This window comes from Tympanuchus pallidicinctus, unplaced genomic scaffold, assembly GCF_026119805.1.
Source record: "Tympanuchus pallidicinctus isolate F22 unplaced genomic scaffold, pur_lepc_1.0 scaffold27, whole genome shotgun sequence".
NCBI classification, from domain to species: Eukaryota; Metazoa; Chordata; class Aves; order Galliformes; family Phasianidae; genus Tympanuchus; species Tympanuchus pallidicinctus.
In genome coordinates this window covers 2,895,031-2,918,457 of record NW_026294744.1, presented here as the reverse complement: position 1 = coordinate 2,918,457, position 23,427 = coordinate 2,895,031, and the positions used below count along the sequence as shown (strand labels likewise).

Below are 23,427 nucleotides of genomic sequence, written 5' to 3'. Positions count from 1 at the left end.
TCACTTGTTTTGCCAAGAGCCAGCTGATAACCTACCAGAAACCTGTAGATCTAAATTATTTATGTGTCCTCATACATTCTTGGATATAGAGCATCTTTTAAGAATTCTACTGCCCACAAGTTACCTGGCTGCCATCTTCCTGTGCCTTCCGAATGATATTCTGTCGTGAATCAATCCAATACAATTGCTTATCCAGGGGGTCATAATCAATGGCTCGAACATTTCGGAGACTATGGATAGGAAGTATGATATCTGGACTCTGCTGCTCATCTATCACCATGCGATTAATTGCATTCTTCTGACTGAACAAAAGAAAGGTTGTAGGAGCTTGACAGATTAAAAAAAAAAAAAAAAAAGGAGAGGGAAAGGGTTACACACAGCAACAGCATTGAGTATTTTTATGCTCAGTAAAAGTTACCTTATAAAACACAGTGTCAAAAATTTCATTCCTCTTATCCTCCTTTAAAAACAAACAAAACCAAAAACAAACAAAAAAATAAAGACAACCCAAGTATATCCAAAACACAACACAAAAAACCCCTCTAATTAGCTTGAAAAGCCTTTTAAATGATTATAACAAAAATTTTAACATAGATGTGACTAGCAAAGATAATTTTGTAAGTTGCAAGTCTAGTAAATGTTAAGATTTCTGCCAAAATTACCTCACTAACAGTCAACTACACCTCTCAAGCAACAGCCATTTGTCATTCCAAAGGGATTCCAGGAAAACACAGCTCCACTATTTTGAACTTAAACTTTTTGCTAGGTATGAAAATATGTTTTTGGTGTTTTTGTTTTGTTTTCGTTTTTCAATTCCTTTGCCTGCAGAAGAAGCTGATCAAAACACAGCAATGGCTCCTTATTTAGAGGTTACAAGGATCAGAGATTGCCATTTGGTGTTTCCATCTTGTTACTGCAAACCCTCTCTATTGCCACCAGAATGGAACAACGACCCCTTCATAACCTGTGTGCAGGTTGGGTTTTTGAAGGAAAAAAAATTTCACTCTTCTCAGATTTATCTATCTTGCTTATTCCTTGGCGCTTATCTAAGAACACCGACTGTATTCAAAAAAGCATCAGAAAACTTTCCAGATGCCCAGCAAAAATTTCCTGGAAAAATGATACTTATTCTTCTCTATCTGATGTTTGATAGTATTATCAAAGTCAGAAAATAAGGGCTTCCCATCCTCTTTAACTGCAATTTAACAGCTGTATCTAGCAGTAAGCATGTGAGGCATAGTTGTTTATTACACTATTAAAAAGAAATTACTCCCCGTATTACATAACTGGGTCAGAAAAGTGTGGATGTAGTTAAACTCCCCCTTTTTACGCAGTACTCTTTTCAGCAATGGTTTACATGGAACCACTGCTACGCAAGGCAGCACAGGAGTGAGCAGCCAGAAATGCAGCTTGCAGCCTCCCTGAATTTTGTACAATCAATTTGCTATAGCACAAGTCTGGAGAGATTAGCTGCGGGACACTGTGCTCATTCAATCCAGCCTGTAAAATAGGTAAGACAATATCTTGGCAAGGGAATGTTAGCAAAAGCCTTCCTGAGAACATCACCTTTCTTTGTTATTTTAGGCATACAAATTTATCTGCTGCTGGGAAAGAACAACAAAGAAAAAGAATGTACAGGGAAGTTTCCTTGGTAACTAACACTTAATTCTAACTTCCTAAAACAACCAGGCCTAATTGAGAGGTATTTTTGCTTTCTGGAAAACCTTATTTCTCCTCCAAATGTTTCTGCAAAAATTTAAGCCTTTTTCCTCTTAGCTCTACACTATGGAATAAAACACATAAAAAGCAAACAAAACTTTATATTGAATGTGTATTGCAAACTAACAGATTGAGAAGACATCAATGTCAAGCAGCTAAGAGATTAATGCTAAGGAAAAAAAAGCTTAAGATAAAAGTGCAGACAAATACACCATCATAAGAACCTAATATTTTCTGTTCTTTTATCCAGAGAGTCCCTCCCACTGTCTAAGCTCACCAGGCTTCCTACTCTGAATTGATGGCTCATTATAAAGACTAAACTTTGCCCCACTTCTCTGAAACAGTACCAATTTCAGAAATCACTTCCCAGTTTTCATCATTTTCTTTCCAAATTGTCACATAATTTAACCATATTTTTGGAGGGCAAATGGAACGCAAAATGGAGCACATCTCTTGTGTAATATTGCATTCAAACTTTACAACACAAGGTAGGTCTGATGAGATACCAGATCTAGTGAGTTCAGTGTGTCCTTCACATAATTGAAAGAATCTATGCACATATGAGCAGGGTGATCCAGAATGGAGGAACTGGCCTCTAGACAGGGCTTGGGATAATAATAATAATAATGTTTGGGAATATATAAGCAAGTAAAACAGGCAAGGGAAAGTTAAAATGATTCATGCTCCAATTATAATGGCCAAGAGTAAAATTAAATTATAAGCAGAGAAGCCTAAGTCTCCAATTACCTACAAATGAGAAGCTGGAAAGTTACCAGATTTGAACATGGCAAAAGGAATACTCCTAATACACTATGAAAGACTGAGCCATTCTGAAGGGAGACAGTTCTGTTTGTTCACAACTATTTCCTTTATTTTTCTTCTTCCTTTCCTACTTTTCTCCCCACTTGCATTGAGAGTGCTTTCTTACAGGAAAACATCATTTTGCTATTTATTTTCCACTGGAAATCAAGTTCTTCTACCTATAACATCACAGCAACCACTGGAGTGGTGTCAGCTGTGCTTCTGTCTTGCAGGAAGATGTGAGAATGTTCATGTACAAAAATCCAGGTGTCAGGCAAGCACCTCTTGTAACTGAAAAGGAAAGAAGGAGTACAGAACACACTGGGGGATAAAGCAGGCTTCTCTAAGGAGCACGACTTTCAAAAAAAATTATGAAGTGGCATTCATGGAACTGGGTACCCTGCTTTTGACTTTAAAACAACAGTTGGATCTCTCTACTCAGGCATAATGCAGATGAGATACAATCTGCCTCTCTCGGTACCATGAATCTCTTAACCCACCAACTAATCTGAATGACATCAGTGGAAATCAGCCATCCAGCATCCCTGCCAAAGTTGTGAGTGCTTCACTGGCAGACAGTTATTGAGAGATGGATAAATTATTTGGTAAGAAACTAATTACACACAGCCTGAGGGGCCTTGTGGTTCATATTCTGCACAACAATGAAGAAAAATGGGACTTGGCTGCACTGAGATGAGAAAAGTGAAGTGCTGCAGAGGCAGTGGGGCTCAGCCTCCTCTCACTAGGGAAAGAACTCACCTTCGGGACCTTCCACAGCATCACACCAACCAGCAAACAGAAGCACTACAGAATTAAATCTTAACCCACAGGAAGGCTATGCAAACTCCAGAGTGCACACACTGAATTACCACACATAGCAGGCAAGATTAGAATGAAAAAAACAAAAAAACAAGCAAGCACTTGATAAGGGTTGGCAGATATGAAAACAAAAGCATGTCTGGCTTTCCCGCTTACACAAATTTGGCTCGAGTCACTGAAAAGTTTCACTCGAGCTATTTTTCTTCTTTTTTTTGAGACACTGGTGTGTTGCTAGATTTCCTTTTTCCTTTTAAGTTTTTCCCCTACCTTTTCAAGTTAGAAGGATTTCAGTATTAAAAAAAAAATACTTAAAAATGCATGCTTTTATTGCCATCTTTATCCAGTCACATATGCCCTGCTCTTTTTGAAGGTAGAGAGGACAACAAAATATTTTCAAATACACAGCCAGTATTAGAAACTAGACTTAACTTGGCTATCAGCAAGGCAAGCAGGACCATCTCACCTAAAAGTAAAACTCTTCTTTCCTGCAAGTACCGTGCTTGCATCCATTAGTAAGCATATCTGCTACTGCATTTCACTTTCCTTCATCACCACTTACCACTGCAAGTCCTGTTGTCAGAGTTCAGGGAGTAGTGAGCAGGGCACCCACAGACAAAACCACCGACAGGGACTGCTAAGCAGAGATGAGAGCAATGGCCGTTGCTAGAGGCACACTCGTTCCAGCCTGCCTGCCTGGAGGAATGGAAGACCAGGATGTCCATAACATAATCCAAATGCCCTTGGATGATAGTTCTGTTCTGGCCACTTGTCTTGTTGGCTCGTTCAATGCTACGCCGGCTCCAGTCTGTCCAGTAAATGTAATCCTGATACTGAGTCAAGCCAAATGGGTGAGGCAAGTCATCAGCTATAATCTCACGGTCAAGACCTGTTTCCAAAAATGAAGGGAGAAAAAAAGCATTAGTATTTTCAAACAAAATTGATGCTGGATAATGCTTTAGATATGCCATATGTGCAGAAAGGTTAAAAGACAGTACTATTTCACTGTTACAAAAGTAAATCATAAAGCAATATACAATATTCAAAAGGCCATTCTGAAGTCTCAGAGCACAGAAATGCGTTAATCCTGCCTGTAACTCACAGAACTGAACACATCCTACTAAATAAAAAAGTTTCAGTCTTAGAAGTTATCGGTGTTCTCACAAAGATTCTGCCCTTTCTCTCCTCCCTGAAAGGAACAACATCCCACTGAAGGCAACATTGTATTTCCACTTCAGCATCTCCGGCACCACACACAGATCTCTCTGCCCACTGCTTACAGAGACAGAACTGTTATGAGCTTAATACAATTCTACATTGTATTAAGAACACTCAGAATCTCATGGTAACAGACAGTTAATAGTGAATACCGTGGGAAGATCAAGACCTTAAGAAACAGGGTATTGGGAGGGAAGATTTCCACCACACTGATTTAAACCATTTTATTACCATGGAATCTCTTGTTGTCCAGTCACAGAAAATGAACAGGAGACTATTAAGCAGGAAGCCATTCCCTCTTTACACAGAGGAGGATGTACAGCCCTGTACTTTGCTGTCATTGGCCACAGGAAGGGTGAAATTCTAATTCTAGGTCCAGTTCCACTATACATTGGGGAGAACTAACCCAGCCTCAACAACACACCAAAATTCATGAAAGGCTAAAGGAAAGCATTTATATTACAGGCAATTCCTAGTAATGCACTTCCCTGTTTTGATTTTTTTCTTGCTTTTTTTCCCACTATTGGTAACATACTATTTAAAGTAGACATAATCCTTTAACCTTAAGTAATGGCTAGTGATAAAAATAATCTGAATAATTTGAAATACAAAGCAGTCTGCTTCCATGGGTACAAAGGTGTTAAAAACATGATGCGGGCAAAGTTGATAGGATGTGGGTCCACAATACCCACAAAATCCCTCCCTGGGATAATGAAAGAACAGAATATTCCATCTCATTTTAGCTGCAAGAAACAATTTATAAAACAGTTACACAGACCTTTATATGAGAAAGAACACTCCTGTACTAGCCAGGAACACTCTCCAGCATGCAGAATAGTAGGAAAAAATTACTGAACCCTGGGGATACCAAGAAAGTTTAAAATCAAACTGTATTAAATTACATTCTGAAAACTAACCAAAAAGCTGTTGGTACCTTAACTTTTTCTCTGACTTTCTAGACATGATTAAGTGTTTGGTATGTATTTGACAACATTCTTCAGAGCAGAAAAAACAAGACTCCAGAACATAAAGTTGACAGCTTTGTCCTACATATAACTGAAAACACATATACACAGTTGGTACAATTTAAACTACGAGCAACTACTTTTGACAAAAAAATAGAGGCACCACTACATATTTTATTGTGTATGCATTAGTTTTAGAAGCAAATATTGAAGATGTGTGGGTTTGGGAAAATCTATTTTTGTCTGAGGACTTTTATCAAGCAACAAACTGTCACGGGGAGCTGTAAAACAGCAACAGTATTCCTGTGAGGCTGCCCAGGACTCTGGAGCTCACCTAGCATGTTGGAGGATTCTATCAGGTTAGTATCAAGGTCAGTCCAGTACAGTCGTCTTTTAGCATAATCAATAGTTAGGCCGTTGGCACGTCCCACATTTGGTACCAGAGTAGTCCGGTCACTGCCATCCATAGAAGCTCTATCAATCTTCGGTTTACCACCCCATTCAGTCCAATACATAAACCTGATTGAAATGCCAAGGAAAAAAAAAAATTAACAACAAAAAAAACCAACAAGCAACTCAAGGGAAGAAACTAAACTACGCAAAAATCCTTGGAAAGAGTAAAAGAAAACAAAGACTTGTAAATCCAAATATTTAATAGGCCCCATTACAATATATATATATTTTCCAAAATACAAACAAGGAAATTAGTCAGGTTTTCTCAAAATGCTTCCAATGTTATTTTTTCCATTTGGAGATGAACTTTCACCAGCAAATTTTGCATTAAAGTACTTCAATTTTAACTAATCCATGCACATCAGTTAGGAGGCAGAAGGCTAGAAGTTGGGCATGTTCATCTATACCTGCTTATTTAACAAGAAGCTTTCCATAGCACTCAGCTTCTGTTTTTATTCACTGTCCATCAACTCAGGAATTCAAAAAAGGAAGAAGTTCACAGTACTTCTGTTAATAAGCTCATCTGCTTGTAACTAAGTCAATCAGCTATTCAACAGCATGCTCTATTTTTGCTGAAGGCAGAGTGAAACAACACTGTATAGCTATGTATTCACATTCCAACTTATGCCATCTGGCAGAATCACAGAATGGCCAGGGTTGGAAGGGACCTCAAGGATCATGAATCTCCAACCCCCTGCTACATGCAGGGCCACCAACCTCCACGTTTAATGCTAAACCAGGGTGCCCAGGGCCCCATCCAACCTGGCCTTGAACACCTCCAGGGACGAGGCATCCACAACCTCTCTGGGCATCCTGTTCCAGTACCCTCACCACTCTCTGAAGCACAGACCTATGTGCGTTTACATTTTCTTTAGGCACTGAACAGTTAAAGGGCTGTATACAGTATGACATCTGGTGTCAAGCAGCTGCTCACTTCTTTCAAAATGTAAAGCCAACATAATTTTTAAAATGAGACATAACTGGTCAATCTTAATATCTTCAATGACCTTAGTAATAAACATCTGTCAATTTTTTAATTTAAACCAATAAACAGTGGCAAAGCTTGCTCCACCACTGACCGTCAAGTATGCTCTCTTCAGACACCAGGAATACTTCTACATTTTTCCTTCTAATATTTAAAAATTTTGCAAGTTGTGGACAGCATGAACTCATGTGTTAGAATTAACTCTACTGTAGCAATGTCTTGAAAACTTGCATATGAACTATAATGACATAGTTGGACTCTAGAACCAAAAGAAGACGCTGGTCTAAAATTAAACTAAATTGTACCGACTGTGGTGAAGATCACTAGAAAAAAATAAAATAAAATCACTGAATTGTACTAATCCTTGGAAAAAACTGCTCTTAGCATAGAACTTGAATCAAGCCCTTGTGCCAATTAAGCAGATCTAGTAATCTGGTTTTGAATGGTCTCTGATGTACCAGTAAAGGCAGTCTCTGGCATATCGGGGCTGAATCTTATCTCTGTGCCTCATTGAGGTAACAGTAGAACCTGTTTCAACTAAGCATGAAGACAGCTGCTACTTCCTTGCTGAAACTAAGCAGGAGGGATAGGTTTTCAGGGTGCTGAGATTTCTGTATCGCTGCAATTCCGATAGTGTCAGTAGAAACTGATAAATTCACAGCACCTGAAAATGGAATTCTTTCATTTGTAAAAAAAAAAAAAAATGTCTAAGTTCCCTCATTTGTGAAATAAGAATAATACAGTGCTGGTATAACATCAAAAATGATCTGTAGTAATTAGTTAATGTCAAATGAGCATTTCATGGGAGAAGAGCTCTTTCAAAAGCTAAATAATTTTACCTTGCCTTGTTCCCCTCTTCTCCTCCTCCCCCAGCTTACTGCCTCACTTTCGCTGTTATACCTGAATCCAACTCAGCAATTTCTTCACAGGAAATCTTCACTTTCATGAAAGGTAGTTATATAATTGTTTGTACTTTTTCCCCTATCTTTGCTTCACTTAGCTAGATTGAAAAAAAGGCTCCCTTATCTGAAGAAGCAAACTTTTTTCTTATTCTCAGACTTCTTGCTTACTGTCAGGTTAAATCCATTAAAATGTTTTTTTGGATCCTAACTTGTAAAAAAAACAAACAAAAAAAAAACATTTTTAAAGGATCCTCATTTTTAAAAAGGACAAATATTTTCTTTCCAACGCAATGGCCCTTTTCTCATTAACGAGTTCCATAAACCCAAGTCTACTTTGATTCTGTGGTTAATTAAAAAACTAAATGTAAATCCCTTTTTAATGAGCTTCCCTGATTTTCTGTGTAATATTCTTAATGATTATTCAGGACATTAAGAACATACTCTTTCAGCCCTCATATTTTAAATTACCAGGTTATATTCCCCAGCTCAATTCTCTTAGGATTTAAACGCAAAGCCTAACTAACATGCCCTAGAGGAAGCATTAAGATGTTGTTTTTCAACGTTCATAAACATGAAGTTAAACTAGCAAGTTACCCCTCTGCAGGATCCAGTGCCAGTGCCCGGGGACTGTCAAGATCTTTCCACACCAACACTTGGCGATGCTGGCCATCCAGCTTTGACACTTCGATGCGATTTGTTCCAGTATCAGCCCAATACAAGTTCTTCCCCAGCCAATCTACGGCCATGCCTTCAGGGTAATCCAAGCCAAACTCTACAACATGCTCCAGTGCGCTGCCATTCATAAATGCTCTGCTGATGGTCTTTGGGGAAGTAAAGATACACAGGCAAATTAGAAATTTTACCAACCTGTCATTAAGCTGGTTGTTCTCTTTGTTGCATTTTAAGCATTTTCAGATTTTAGGCATCTCACAGGAAAGAAGATCATACAATGTGCTACTTATTTGCAAGGCAAACAATGCTGCTATTCAGAAGTAATGATTTACTATACTCTATGAAAGTATTCTATGTCAATTACAATAGTGGTCCACTGGGGAAATAAATGGGATAACTAGTATGGTTCAATTAAGCAGTCTACATGCCAATGTGACCTTAACTTGGTGCCAGCTTTGAGAGGGAAATATTTCAGCTCTCCCAGGACAATACAAAACCATCGATGCCACAGCATGGAACAATATTTAAAGCAACCTAATGAGAAAGTTCAGGACAGAATAGCAAACAGATAAAAACAAGATAATGGCCCACTAGCTCAGCAGTGTAAGTGCTTTAGTACTGATGGTTTAATTCAATTTCTGTAAGCATGATTTCTTCCAGGTCTTTTACTCTAAAGCCTTCTTATAATTTCCACCATAATCAATCACTCTACAACAGCAAATAAAGCCAGAATTATGTTTGGAAGTTCAGGCATTCCATAATTTACTATGACCAAGTATAAGTATAAGCCTGAAAGTAAAGGAACAACATTAGTACAGTATAAAACTATACTTTGCGCCAGACTCCCTTTTTTTTTTGTCCTTTGTACTCCTCACTGCACATACTTCTTATACTTCTAACACATCAGAAGTTAACTAAACGTTTGATTTTTGGTTTACTTGTAAGTTCAGGTGCTTTCTGCTAATTACGCAGTTTGTGACTGCACACAGTGGGGAAATGTTTTTCAGTTTTCACTTTTATTACCCAGAAGAACTGATCGTGGGATCTTCCTTTCATTTTCATTTCAAACATACTCCAAATGAATATCATACCTAAATAGTTCAGCCAAGTTCTCTCTCTCAAACTAATTTAAACACTATGGTTTTTAACTTTTATCATTCTTCTGTTGTACAGATCCACAAGTTATTATTTGCATGGGTCTCAATCCAAGTGTGAAAAAACTTACTTTCATTAAAAACTAATTTTTGGTGCTCACAATTCTGACTACATCTACAGTCCATGAAAAACATGGTAAATAACTTGACTTGCTAAAAACAGAGGTAGCAGACAGACAATATACTGGCTTCTGTCACTCTATTAGTGACCACGTTTATACAACTACCCTCAACCTTTTATTTATTTGTTAGTCTAGACCCTACCCTTGATTGACTAATCTTGTAACGTGTCTTATGTGCAGTAAGTATGCGAGTTAATGAGCAGGTAAGACCTATTTTCACTTTCTGACAAAAAACTGGATCCATTAAATATATGAGGGCTGCTCCAAAAGTAATGCTTCCTATTTTATTATGTTGTTCCCTGATATCAAAGGCAGATGTTAGCAGTATGGCAGAAGAGACTGAACCTTCCCACAAATATTCCATTACATTTTGTTGCTGTATGAAAGATGGCAGCAGACAGAAAGTCTGACAAAATGGCATCTGACATGAAAGTGTGCATGAAGCAAAGGCCTGTCACTGTGAGGGGCTGAGCGTTGCGTTTCAGCTGTGGTGACAGCGAGTTACTTCTACTGGTGCAGATTTTTATGAGCCCAGCAGCAGGCTGTTATTCATCACCAATGAAAACAAATAGCTAATGGTGGTGAATACATTGCAAGATAGTGTTTTGTAGCTGAAAATTTGCTCTATTGAAGAGTATGATCTTTGTATCTATTGTAGTTGCCATGGAAATAAATAGGAGGCATTATTTTCAGAATGACCTACACATTTGACAAAAAAAATCTTTAATCTCAAAGACTTCCTGCTGTTTGATACTCTTCTCAGCTTTCTGCCGTAAAACTTCATTTTTGCAAACTTATCCTTTACATGAAACGTGCACATTAGATTTAAATGATTTACATGAGAGAATGCTTTCCTAGTTGGAACCAGCTCTCCTACCTATCCCTTGAATCTCGTAAAACATATTTGTCAATCCATTCTTATCTATTTCAAAAACCTTGCAGCAAGTTAGTAGCCAATTCAGAATATCTTCCATCTCTACCTTCAATGAAATATCAGTCCAGTAAATTCGATTGTCTGTCACATCAAAATCCAGAGCTGAAGCTTCTTTAACTCCAGTAAGCGGAATAGCAACATTGTTGTTGTTTGTTTCTAAAGAGATCCGTCTAATATCTGCTCTCCGAGAAAACAGAAGGAAAGCTTCTGGGACAATGCAGGTCTTCATATCATTGATGAGCTCCAAGCCTATGGGACAAGCGCAGCGAAGGCCTTGTGGTCTGTACAGGCACAAATGGCTGCAACCACCATTATCCTCTGCACAAGGGTTTGTACCTAAGCATGCAACACAAGGAAAAGCAATCATTACACGTTGTCTTCATTTGGAAGAGAAAGTCAGACCTCACACGCATCAACAACAGCATGAGCCCTTTAAGAAACAGAAGTAGTTTTCCACTTTTTGTCCTGAATGAATTTGTTTTTGTTTCTTCTAGTCTTTTAGAGGGATGTTAATTCATCTAGCTGGAAAACCAGCACTCCTTTTCCTGAAATAAACCTAGCAACAGGGGATGAGATCAGGCCTCAAGCATCGATAATACTGATTCATAGCATAAGCACAGAAGTGAAGGCAAATACATAAGAAAACAAGTGCAAGTCCTGTCACTTTTAATAACACATTGGTCTAATTATGTACCCCATCTGCGTTCCTAGGGATGGAAAATTTAGAGATTATTTTCACATCCACTTAATGGCCTCTTCTTTCCAGGAGCTAGCAAAGCAGCTCTTTGCAATATTAGCACATACACCTGCATGCGCCAGAAATTCACCCGCCATTACCAAGATCAGTTAGCCAAGCAGCTGGAAAGAGGGTTATCTTTCAAATACATGTACTGCCAAGCATCTTCACGTAGCAGCAATGCAAAGATACACCTCAACTGCATTTAACTAACTCCATGGGGTACAAACCAGATGTGGCACCAAGAAAGTGAAAGCCCTGCCTACGTGGCAGGATATTCAGGGAACGCGACAAGTTCTGTGATGCCACAACTCAACTCTATCAGTGTTTTGAAAACCAATTTGAAATTAGATCCTGTGTTTTCATTCCATAAATACCACAGAGCATAATGTGCTTCTGGTTGTTTTTAAAAATGATTTTGCAGCATTCATTTGAAAAACACTGAACAGACTAAAACTGGCTCATTCTTAGCTCTTGATCACCAAGAGCACATGTTCAGATTGCAGGATGATTCCTACTACAGATACAACTCCAAAAACATCTGGGCTAATCTAACAGCTGGCTGTTCTCATTTTCCCTGATCCTCCTCTCCTTACTGGATCCAGGGGTGTTCAGACCTATGAGGTGCTCCAATTACCTAAGCAGGAGAATGGATGGGAGTGTCATGGACACAGGGAATGTCTGGTGTTTTTTTTTTGTCTTACTATTCAGCCAGGTTAGAGAACTGAAGCACCACACAAAAGACCTACCACACTCCTTCAAACTGCAGCCTGCAGCTGTTGGAGAAGAAACTGTATTCTGCCCCATTCTAGAAATCTGACCTGGTATAAAACGATCCCTTCAAAAGGACACCGGTGAAATTTTCAATTTTATTATACTAGCATGATTTGTAGTGTCACTCACCAATTATCTGGTGTACATTAGTAGCTTTGAGGCCCATTAGATCAGGCAGTTGATCTATGATGATTTCTCTTTCTGCTGTCCGCTTATGCACACGTTCAATGCTGCGTCTTTGCCAATCTGTCCAATAAACATAGTCTCCCAATAACGTGAATCCAAAGATGTGAGGAAGTTTGTCCTCTACAAGAACTCTTCTCCCAGTTCCATCAGCATTCATCACCTATGAATACACACAAATGCAAAAAAACTTCCCGTTACCCAAGGATATTTTAAGATTTTAAAAAAGGATAACAATAAACTACTGTTTTCACATCTCTCTCTTGGTCTTGCCTTGGTGGAATGAGATAGCCATAGACAAGTCTATATGATTTCCCATTCTTCCCATGGCTCAATCTTAAAGACTAGTGCAGTTACAACCATTACTCTGTCAGACGGATGATGTTTTGTGGTCAGAAAAATGTCCTAGCACATGAGAAATGAGAAGGCTGGTTTGGAACAACTCCTACCCTTCGCCTATGAATGAAGGGAGAGAGAGGAAAGGCACAGAGAAACAAATTCATGCCTTTCTCAGCATATGGTATAATGTGCAAGTCAGTAAAATAAACTATTTTTAGTTCACTGAAAAAAAACATTAAAAAAAAAAAAGCCATAATCTTCAGAATAATTAAATTCTACCTGTATAATCAATGAATATAAAGATGTTATAATTATGAAATAAACAAGAGAGTTTGGCAAAGCAGATTATAATAACAAAAAGAGAATAGAGAGAAAGCTTACCCAAGTCCTGGGCTCACTGCAAAACTCCAGAGGAGGGATCTCCAGAAGAGATCTTTTCCCCCTGGTAGTCAGCTCTTAAATGGGTCTAGGAGAGGGGGAGGCAGGCTCACCCCTTCCTGCCTTCGCCTGTGCCCCCAGGGCTGACGTACTGCTCACCTCAGGTGGTCAATCAGAGCTTTAGGCCGTGACTCAGCAGTTCCCATACATTACCTTACATCTGTTCATGGTCATAAAACCCTAGACACTGTCACATTTACTCTCAGTATGTTAGGAGGGGAAGCAAATCTTTATAAGCACAATTCCTATATTAATATGAGAGGGACTTGGAATACTCTCTGGTTTCTAGGAGTGAGCTCTGTTTTTTTGTTATTTTGTTTTGTTTGTTTGTTTTGTTTTGTTTTTTCCTTTAAGTCAACTACTTTGAGGAATTGGATTACCAAAAACAAACAAACAAATCTCCAGTCTACTAGCACATGCAGCAAACTTCTACACACACACCAATAAATAAAAATGTTTCACAAAAATGAGGTGAGGCATTACTTAGTGGAATGCTTTTTCCTGTGTTTCCACTAAGATCCTTCTGAGAGTCACAGTACTTGCAGCTATACTTTGTGCTAAGGTGCATTTACCATTTCCAAACCTGTAACTTACGTCCTTTAATGCTGATAACCAATTCCAAACATAGCTTTTCCTATCACAGATTTAGATAGGCTCAGAGCCCAGTATAATTGCCTGATTCCCAGACTCCCTCTTGAAAACAAACTCTGCTCTTCCAATTTTATTCGGCTTCAGAAATTTCCAGCATCTGCTGACTCTCAGTTCCTAGCAGCATGCCTTCTACGTTCTGTTTTGATAAATGAGGCTCCTAAACAAGAGTAACGGTTACCTTCAGAACTGGAGACACAGATTTAACATTCATAAGAATTATAATCCATGAGTTACAGTCCTTAATGCTACCATGTCTTTAAGAAAACATCATTATCACAAAGGAAAACTGCTCGTTCCTTTGCCTACACTCCTTTCTAGCCATAACACGCATCTTAAACTTCTGGGATGACTTTCACTCTCTCCCTAAAATTACTGAGATAAGCCATTTATTTGCAATGGATTAATATATGGTAGTAATTAGTACTTGCTAAGTGATATATGGGACAGACAGATACTGGGAAGTTAATCGACTCAACATGCACAGTAGTAACCAGTGAAACATAACTGCCATCTTATCTGATATCACACATCCATGTGATATTACTCACTGTAAATACCTGCCAATTAGGTACCACCACAGAAATTGTTCCATGGCACTACAAGGTCTGTCCTCACTTTGGCCATGCGTTAGGAGATTTTAATAGAATCTCATCAGGCTAAAGTATCAAACAGTCTAGAGTAAGCAAAGTGGCAAGGGATATAACACGCACATAAAATATGTGACGAAATACAAAGAATTACTAATCAAACTCCAAAAACTTTCAGCATAATCTTTGCATGGACTGAAATTAATTTGCACGACTGAGTCCCAGCTGATACTGCTTTCTGCATTCATACACTTTCTCCAGCCTCACATGGATCAGCTGACCACAGTGAAGACTAGCACAACCAAATCCCCCATGTGTGAAACCCATCTTCTACTATGAGGCAATGTCTCCAGTGCTCTATGCTGCTTTAACCACAATATGGTGTGGCTTTCACATTTTGAGGCCATTCTGAATAGTGCTAGCCACAGTAAGAATATACACAACAGGAAACAGATGCAGTGTAACCACAAACACCACCTTGACTGAAAAAATGAGAAGTTCCATGAAAAAAAAGAAAACCAAGTACAAAAATTAAACAGCCTCAGAAAAATGCCAGATGTTCTGCCTGTAGTATAAGTGTTTTGCTTATCATAAAACAGTAATGAATGCAAATCTATGGGCTCAAACACACAGCTTATTCAAAACAAATAAATTAGTGCTGAAAATGTGGGCATATTTTAAGATGCTGTATTCAGTGGTCAAGAAAAGCAATTAAAAAAACCACCCTATTTCTGAAGGGTTATTTCAGTATTTAAACTACAGACTAGATTAGAAAGTGGTATGTTCTAAGGGCCTTTCTTGCTGACAGACACCTCGGTTTCAATTCACTTTTGAATACCGGTAATAAGTGTGATAAATAGGCTAACGCAGAGAATTCCCCTTTCTGCTAATCTGGGGTTTGAACTTTCAGTAATTTACACGTGTCATTTCATTTGTCCAAGACTAGAGCTCAGCCATCACACAAACCTCATCTGTGAAAAAACCATATAAAGTATTACTTTAAGACAGTTGTAAAATACTGAATTCCATCCACATATCCCAGATATTTCAAAATAACATAGAAAGAGATCTTGAACAAGGCCCAAGATATACCTGAAATAGTTTAGGAACATGTTAAGATTTAAGTTTAGTTATTTCAGCCTTGATTGTTCAATTATAAATATTTACATGCACTGTTTCTTCGATGCAACTTATTGAGTCAGTTCATGATACCACTAGTCATTTTGTTCATTTTTCACCTAAAGCAGGAGTGTCCAACCTGTGGCCCAGCATGTCTCACAGTGAAGCCCATTCCCCACCTTGCCATTAGCAGGCAGCAGCTCTTGGGGAGAGGCCACAGGTACACAGCCATCACCCATCAACAGCAAAACCATCAGTGCACTATTAACAAGGTATCAATGAAAGCAAGGGGTGGGGAAGGGGAGGGGCAGTGCTGGCTGAAGTGATGGCACATAATTGTATGTATGTATAATTTTGAGACACTGGCTAAACACAGGGCTCTGAGTAGCAAAGAATATGCAGCCATGCTTTCTGTTTTGGTAAAAGAATTTGAAAATACAATTATAGAATTATAGAATCCTTAGAGTTGGAAGGAACTTTTACGGTCATCTAGTCCAACTCCACTGCAATGAACAGCGACGTCTACAGCTAGATCAGGTGATCAGAGCCTGGTTCAGTCTGGCCTTGAAAGTTTCCAAGGATGGGTGTTCCACCAGAACAGCCCCAGCGCTCTCAGCCTGCCCTGACTGGTGAGGTATTTCATCCCTTGGGTCATTTTTGTAGCCCTCCTCTGGACACATTCCAACAGGTCCATGCCTCTCCTGTACTGAAGACTCCAAATCTGGATGCAGTACTCCAGGTGAAGTCTCACCTGCATGGAGTAGAGGGGCAAGTTCACCTCCCTCAACCTGCTGGCTGCTCTTTTTTAGAAGCAGCCCAGGATACAGTCAGATTTCTGGGCTGCGAGGGCACACTGTGACCCATGTCCAGCTTCCCATCCACCAGTACCCCTAAGTCCTTTTCAACAGGGCTATGATCAATCTTTTCATTCCCCCAGCTTGTACTCATCATGAAGGTTGCCTTGACCCAGGTGCAAGATGTTGTACTTGGCTTTGTCAAACCTCATGATGTTCACTTACGCCCACTGCTCAGTCTGTTCTAGGTCTATCTGGCATCCCATCCCCTGGGCATTTTAACCACGTCCCACAGCTTGGGGTTTCAAGGCTGCCTGAAAAATCATGTATTTACATTTGCAAGACCATTTCCAGTTGATATAAATATATGACATGCAAATTTTTAAACAGAATGTAGAGCAGCAATCAGATATTCAATTAAAAAATCTGATCAAGTCTCTCTATTGGACTTTCATAATCCCAGTCTTAGCAGAGAAAAACATCCTTCGCTTCACAATCACACTTTATTCATGTCATTGATTTTTGGCAGAACACACATTTTGAACAATGATTGTCAAGGATAAAGTACAGGAAGAGTAAAATTTCATCAGAACTCTCTAATGAACACCTTGATGCCGCTCTGAGAATTGAAACCACTGCCTTTGAACCAGCCAGGTGTCTTGATTTCACAACAAGGTCAAATATTCCACAAGTTTTATGTTTTCGTTTCTTTCTCTCCTTTTTTTTTTTTTTTTTTTTTTTTTTTTAACTTCTTAAGAAAAACATTAAGAATTAAAATATTTCATTACTTGCATATTAACAATACTGTATGTTTTGCAAGGGCTGCTCCAAAAATAATGCCTCCTATTTTATTACCTTGGCACATAACATCAGAGCTGGCTATTGGTGACAGTATTGGCAGTAGAGGTCGAACCCTTCCACCAATATTCCATTACATTTTGTTGATGTGTGACAGATGACAGCAAAGAAACAGTCTGACAAATAGCATCTGACATGGAAGTGTCTGTGAAGCAATGGTGTGTCACTGAATTCCTCTGTGGAAAAAATTGCATTCATTGGCATTCACTAATGGTTTCTTATTTGTTACTGAGATGAAATAGTGAATATGAGCACAGCCACAGTGAGGCGCTGGCTGTTGACTTTCAGCAGTGGTGACAGTGGGTCAGATTGTTGAGAGCGTATCATACAGGCTCTTTTACATTATGAGGGAAAATGCATAGCCAATGGTGGTGATTATGTTTAAAAAGTGTTTTGTAGCTGAGAATTTGCTATATCAAATAGTATTATTGTGTTTTTTGTATCCTTTGTCCTTTCCATGGAAATAAAGGGAGGCATTACTTTTGGAGCAACCTACTCATATGCAGCCCAAGATAATTTCTGTTCCCTAAATTTGGCTCAAGCAAGCCAAAAGGCTGGACATCCATGATTTAAAAGTACATGAATCTTAGTATATCAGAGACATAAAAAACATTACCTCATTAAACCTATTTGATTAAGGAAAAAAGAAAACTGGGACACCATCTTTCTTAAAAATAACTTTGAAAGATAGCTAGAATGCCTTCTTAACATTACACCAACATTTTTTTCCAGACTGGTTTAGTGTATTACGTGCATTATGTATTTTCAGCTTCTTGAAGCAACATGTACAGAACAGAATGATTTTCCTGTTGTGGATGCAGTAACATCACACAATTAAAATGTGTCTACTGCTAAAAAACAGTAGCTCTAAATGAGGAAAGGGGGACGATGACCCAGTTTTATTACTCTTCCCATCTAAATAAAATAAAATAAAAATATCTTGATCAACTGCACTCTCTTTGAGTGAGCAGTCAAAACTTTAAAAGTGCCGTAAGGAAATTATTCTCTCAGTGCCACTAATGTACTGGCAACATTCTCCCTCAATTCCAAAATGGTAAGGAATATTTCAGATATGAAATGGGAAGACAACTCAGAATTTTACTGTAGAAGAGATATACCTGCAATCTTCTATATTTTGTTCACAAACAAAGTATCTTCAGCTAACTCTAAAATTTCTTACTATTAATTGTTTCATAATAGCTATCATAATTTTGAGTTTAACAGCTCTAAGCACCCCGTTTTCTTTTGAGCTCAAATCACTTTCCCAAAGAATTCAACTTTATATTTTCCCTGAGCATTGATAATATTCGCAATAGGAATGCAGTGAAGATAAATATGTAGAAACAGAAGAGATTATCTTTATAAATTGCCCTTTTAATCACACTACACACGTTGTACAAGTTCATTATTTTTGCAAAAGGAGAACTGCCGTAGCTCACTGATCAATCAATGCCAACAAAAGAATTCCATCTCAATGATGGAATACAGTTTCAGAAAAAAATTGGTTGAGTTTTCAATGAAAGTGACCAAGTCAGGTAAGGTGACAAGCAGACAAGGGAGAAAGTTTACATTTGTAACCAGTGTGACAATCAGCTGTGACATCTAGGAAATTTCACACAACACACACACTCACACAAAGGAATAGTACATTTGTAAAGAACAATCCAAGACAAAATATCAAACTGAAGTGATGAACAGGTTGAGAAGAGATTTTCGCAGGTGAATGAAGATGTCTGGCTGTGGAAATTAATTTTGGCATATTAATTCACAAGGTGGATCAGCAACAGTCTGAGATTGTTCTTTTATGTGGATATAGACTATTTGGGAATAAGAGAATACGGGTGCAGAGAATCGAGAGCAAGCTCATTACTGAGATTTTGCAGACTAAAATTAGTCAGCAAAGTCTAATGAACAACCACATGCATAATTCACAGGAAGCAAAGAAGGCTACCCAAAACCAACATGAACCCGCACAGTGGTTTTGGGGGACAATTTCAAAAATATAAAGTTTGGCAGCCCGACTTCTGATGCTACCAAACATGGGCAAAAGCTTCTGTTCTTTCCTTTCCCTTCCTAAGGGACTTACTTAAAGTACCTTCCCCTAACGAAATCATCATTTACAACTTGCTCTTTGCCAAACTCCAGACTCCTCCAAGAATACCTATAACTGATTTTTTTTAATGGAAGAAAAAGAGAAAAAAAAATTCTGCTGTTTGGGCTAGTCCAACTGATTCACAGAACGGTTCAATAAGTGACTAAGCCAGTGCAAAGCCAGGGGTCAGACCTTGGGATGCTTCCCACTCTTTCGGTGGCAGGATGCTGTTATGTTGATTCAACTTTTCATATAGCAGAATTACTTAAATTCTGAGACTCTCTGCATGCTCAAAATATTGTTTTTCTCTGTAAGTATTTACCAGTCTAATAGAAAGCACTAACTTTCTTATAAAACTTTTTCTTTTTTTTTTTCCAGATATTAGACTTTTACAAAGTTACAACATTACAGGCAGGAGCAGGGAAAGCAATACAGATGAGAACTACAAGTTCTCTGTGCCAAGTTAAAAAACAAACATACAGCACACCATCGTGTGAAAAAAGCTGATCATTAAGAAGGATCACAAAGACCATCTCAGTCTTTTTTGTGCTACTGTTAAGTCTAGAGGGAAATAAAAATGCCAGAATAATGTTAAGTTAATGGAAGTTAAGGAATAATGGAGTCTGACAGAACCACGCCAACCTGAAACAGAAACAGAAGATAGCTCAATATCTCTTCACATCACCCTCCACCACTTAAAACAATCACAACTGTTTTGAATACATCAGGCTTTTACATATAATCATAGCACTTGATTTGGAAAGGACCTTCAAAGGTCACCTGCAATGAACAGGGACATCCACAGCTCAATCAGGTTGCTCAGAGCCCATCCACGACCCCTCTGGGCAACCTGCTCCTGCTTCAGTACCCTTACTGTAAAAAACTATTTTCTTATATCCAGTCTAAATCTCCCATCTTAATTTGAAACCATTTCCCTTCTCCTATCATCACAGACCCTGTGAAAGAGCCTGTATCCTTCTTTCTTACAGCCCCCTGTTTAGACACTGAAAGGCAGCTATCAGGTTTCCCCAGAGCTTTCTCTTTTCCAGGCAGAACAGCCTAAACTCTCTCACTCTGGGGAGGGTGCTTCATCCCTCAGATCATTTTTGTGTCCATTCTCTGGACATGCTCCAACAAGTCTCTCCTGTACTGAGGACTCCACATTTGGGCACAGATGTTGATGTCTTTGGATCTAAACTGAATGAATGTTTTAAACACTTTTTTTCCCTCCTTTTTACTTTCATATTAAAACACTTTGAACATCTGCATAAAGTACCTAAGTGGCAACTGTATAACATCATGGTGAAAAGTTGTTTTTTTCTTAATAACAAGTGAGCAATAGCACAAAGTCTTAGCTTGACATTTGCAGTCTGTGGCTAAAACTCACTCAAATTCTTGAACGGAGTCAGGAGACCTTACCAGTAAGCTATCTCTGGTTGCTATTTGTTCACTGTGTATTACAGTTTTCCTATCTTTGACTTAATCATGAAATTTAGTTCTTCATTAATTCAGAAGATAAAGAAATTACTCAAGTGAAAAATGTGCAAAGTATGAACTATTTCATTTTTATATAATCTACAGTTTTCTTACTGGAGGCCAAGCAGGCATTAAGAAATGAGTAGAAGTTCCCTGACAAAGTAAACTGCAAAATTTTGAAACTTGGATGAAGAAGGGGGATCTGTCTTTACCCCACCCCTGCAATACAAATGTGGTGTTCTTTTCTGAATGTAGACCTTGCGTGCCACAACCAGGTGAACAATGCATTGTGGACAAAATTAAGATGAATGAAGAAAAGATAAGGTGTCCTTGTAACATAAGAAAAGCTGAAATTTGGAGGATAGGGTATCCCTGTGAAACAAGATAAAGCTGATGAATGAAGGCTGAGAAAAAGAACTGGTTAAACAAACTTATTTTGCAGATACATAGCAGGAGATGCTAGCTTAGCACCTGCCTGCAAATCCTGCTAGCTTGACAGGACAAAGAGGGATGGACTTTGTTAAACAGGATACAAACACAGCTCTATAGTCGGGAAAAGCAACAAACTCTGAATCCAGACTACAACATAAGTATAAGCAAAGGAAATGAAGTGGGGTTAGCTTCAGGGGAGGGATAAGTGCACGGCAGGCAAACTAAGAAGAATGTGAATCTGAGTACCTCAGCCAATGGGGAGAAGGACAGCACTCACTCATAGCACCCAGGTATGGAGATAAAAGAGGCTGTGACCTCTAACAGGTTGAGAGATACTTCTGGGAAGTGCCTCCATTAGAATCCCTTCATTCGAATAAAGGAAGCTAAAAATTCCTCTCTCTGTTTTTGGGATAAAGAGCAAGCCTGTTGGAGCAGAAATTTTCCCAACAAAATTAGGAACAAAATTAACTTGAACTACCCTACTTCTAATACCTATGAAAAGTGTAATGCAATTTTACAAAATCAGGTGTGTTTAACACTTGTTTTAAAAAACAGACCTGCTTCTGTTTCTCCATTTTCCAATGTCTGTTTCAAAATGTGGTGGATGGGGACATCATTAATGATCAGGCTTTCAAGACATCAGCATTTCACAACATAAAAATATGCTACATGACAACTTTGCAGTCACCAAATAAGCAGCAAGAGCTTAGAAAACAAAATTTCCTTATTAGGCTGGTAGTAAAATTGAGGGAGTTGTCATCAGAGGAAAATGCAGCCCTGCAATTTCAGGATTAGAATGTGAATTAGAGCATTCTCTAGATGCCAAGCTATTAGCTTCTGGGTCAAAGACAAAAAGGTCTTCTCTGTTCAAGAATTTTGTACTCAAAATGTCTTAGTGGCATCAGCTTTCTGTTGTCTGACAAGGAGGCGTTCTGAAAGCTTGTGTGTACTTACGCTGAAAAACAGCAGGATGTAAGATTTTCTATATTAATCATGAGGATTAGACACAGTAATGCGAGGCACGGCTAATAAATTTAGGAATGCAGAAACACTTCAAGTTAGAGCTGCACTCAAAAATCACTGGAGAATGGTTACATTGTATAGGAGGCAGTCCTTTCTTTAAACTCACCACTAGTAGGTGTAAGCGGGTGTCATCTCTACCTCTGAGCGTGAAGAAGAGGAAAGATGAATAAAGAAAAACGAAGCACAGACTGAAAAATTGTGAGAAATCAGCCATATAATGATTATTTCCTCTTAATGCACACAGCCACACATACACACATCCATTCATAATTGCTTTATCAATACGAGATTTGCTGACCATTTAAAATCCAACCTATGCCTTAAAACAGGTAGCGTACGTGCTCAGAAGACAAATATTCACTTGAGGAGGAAACATAAGACCAATTCAGCAGAGCAGATCATACATTTTTAACCTCATAGCACGGCAGGAAAATGCTTTAAACCTGTGGCAAGTCAATGAGAAATCTTCCCTACTGGTAAGCACAATAGCAGCCATCCATTTCAATAGAAGTTTATCAGCAGTGAAACCTGACCGAGATAAATGACGAAGCTGTTGAGCCACAGCCTGCTTCTGCCTGCTGCAGGCTGCCAGATAAAATGGGAACAAAAGCTCCCTGCTGTACCCCCTGCCAGTCTCCATTAACCCCTGCTGATGCTTTATTATCGTCTGGGGGCTCCAGAACAGCATAGCATGAAACAGTGCATAAAATATAAATAATAAAAGCTCCTATGTGGCACAAACAAATCAGAAACATAGCTTGCAAGAAACATTAATGTCAGTTGAGCTGCAATTAAATAACGTTTCTGAAGAACTCCACACGCTGGAAAGGGAAGAAGTATGCTTTATTTAAAACCATGTATGAAATAGTATTTAAAGTATACGAACACATTTCTCCTGTTTTTATCCCTGCTCCCCATCCCAAACACACACAGACACACACAAGCAAAGCAGAGACCAGGCATGAACCAGATATTTTCACGTTCAATTCTAAGTTTCTTATTTTGACCCTGCCACAAACACCTTCTCTGTTGCACCTCCTCCACTGTCTTTTCCGAAAATGCGAGCTTAAAAAATTTACCAAAGGTCAAACCACCTCCTAGTAAACAGTTATTAAAAAGAAATAAGGGTGAGGAGGGCAGGGAAAGTGTTACAAGTCTCAGGATTCATGGTTGCCATAGGAGAG

The 23,427-nt window shown here is 38.7% G+C and overlaps 1 protein-coding gene across 3 annotated transcripts in view; it reads right to left on the bottom strand.

The window, feature by feature from the left end:
• Window positions 1-23,427, bottom strand: part of LRP6 (LDL receptor related protein 6) — a 123,679-nt gene that overhangs the window by 18,818 nt on the left and 81,434 nt on the right. For 2 of the 3 annotated variants that reach the window (XM_052690445.1, XM_052690446.1), the window contains exons 8-13: window positions 12,381-12,597; window positions 10,788-11,077; window positions 8,454-8,680; window positions 5,854-6,038; window positions 3,899-4,225; window positions 125-327 (exon numbers count right to left, since the gene is read on the bottom strand). In XM_052690445.1, the coding sequence (XP_052546405.1) occupies window positions 125-327; window positions 3,899-4,225; window positions 5,854-6,038; window positions 8,454-8,680; window positions 10,788-11,077; window positions 12,381-12,597 (1,449 nt within the window). Of the gene's footprint in view, window positions 1-124; window positions 328-3,898; window positions 4,226-5,853; window positions 6,039-8,453; window positions 8,681-10,787; window positions 11,078-12,380; window positions 12,598-13,154; window positions 13,287-23,427 lie in introns of those variants that run through there. The other variant, XM_052690447.1, reaches the window with a different exon arrangement.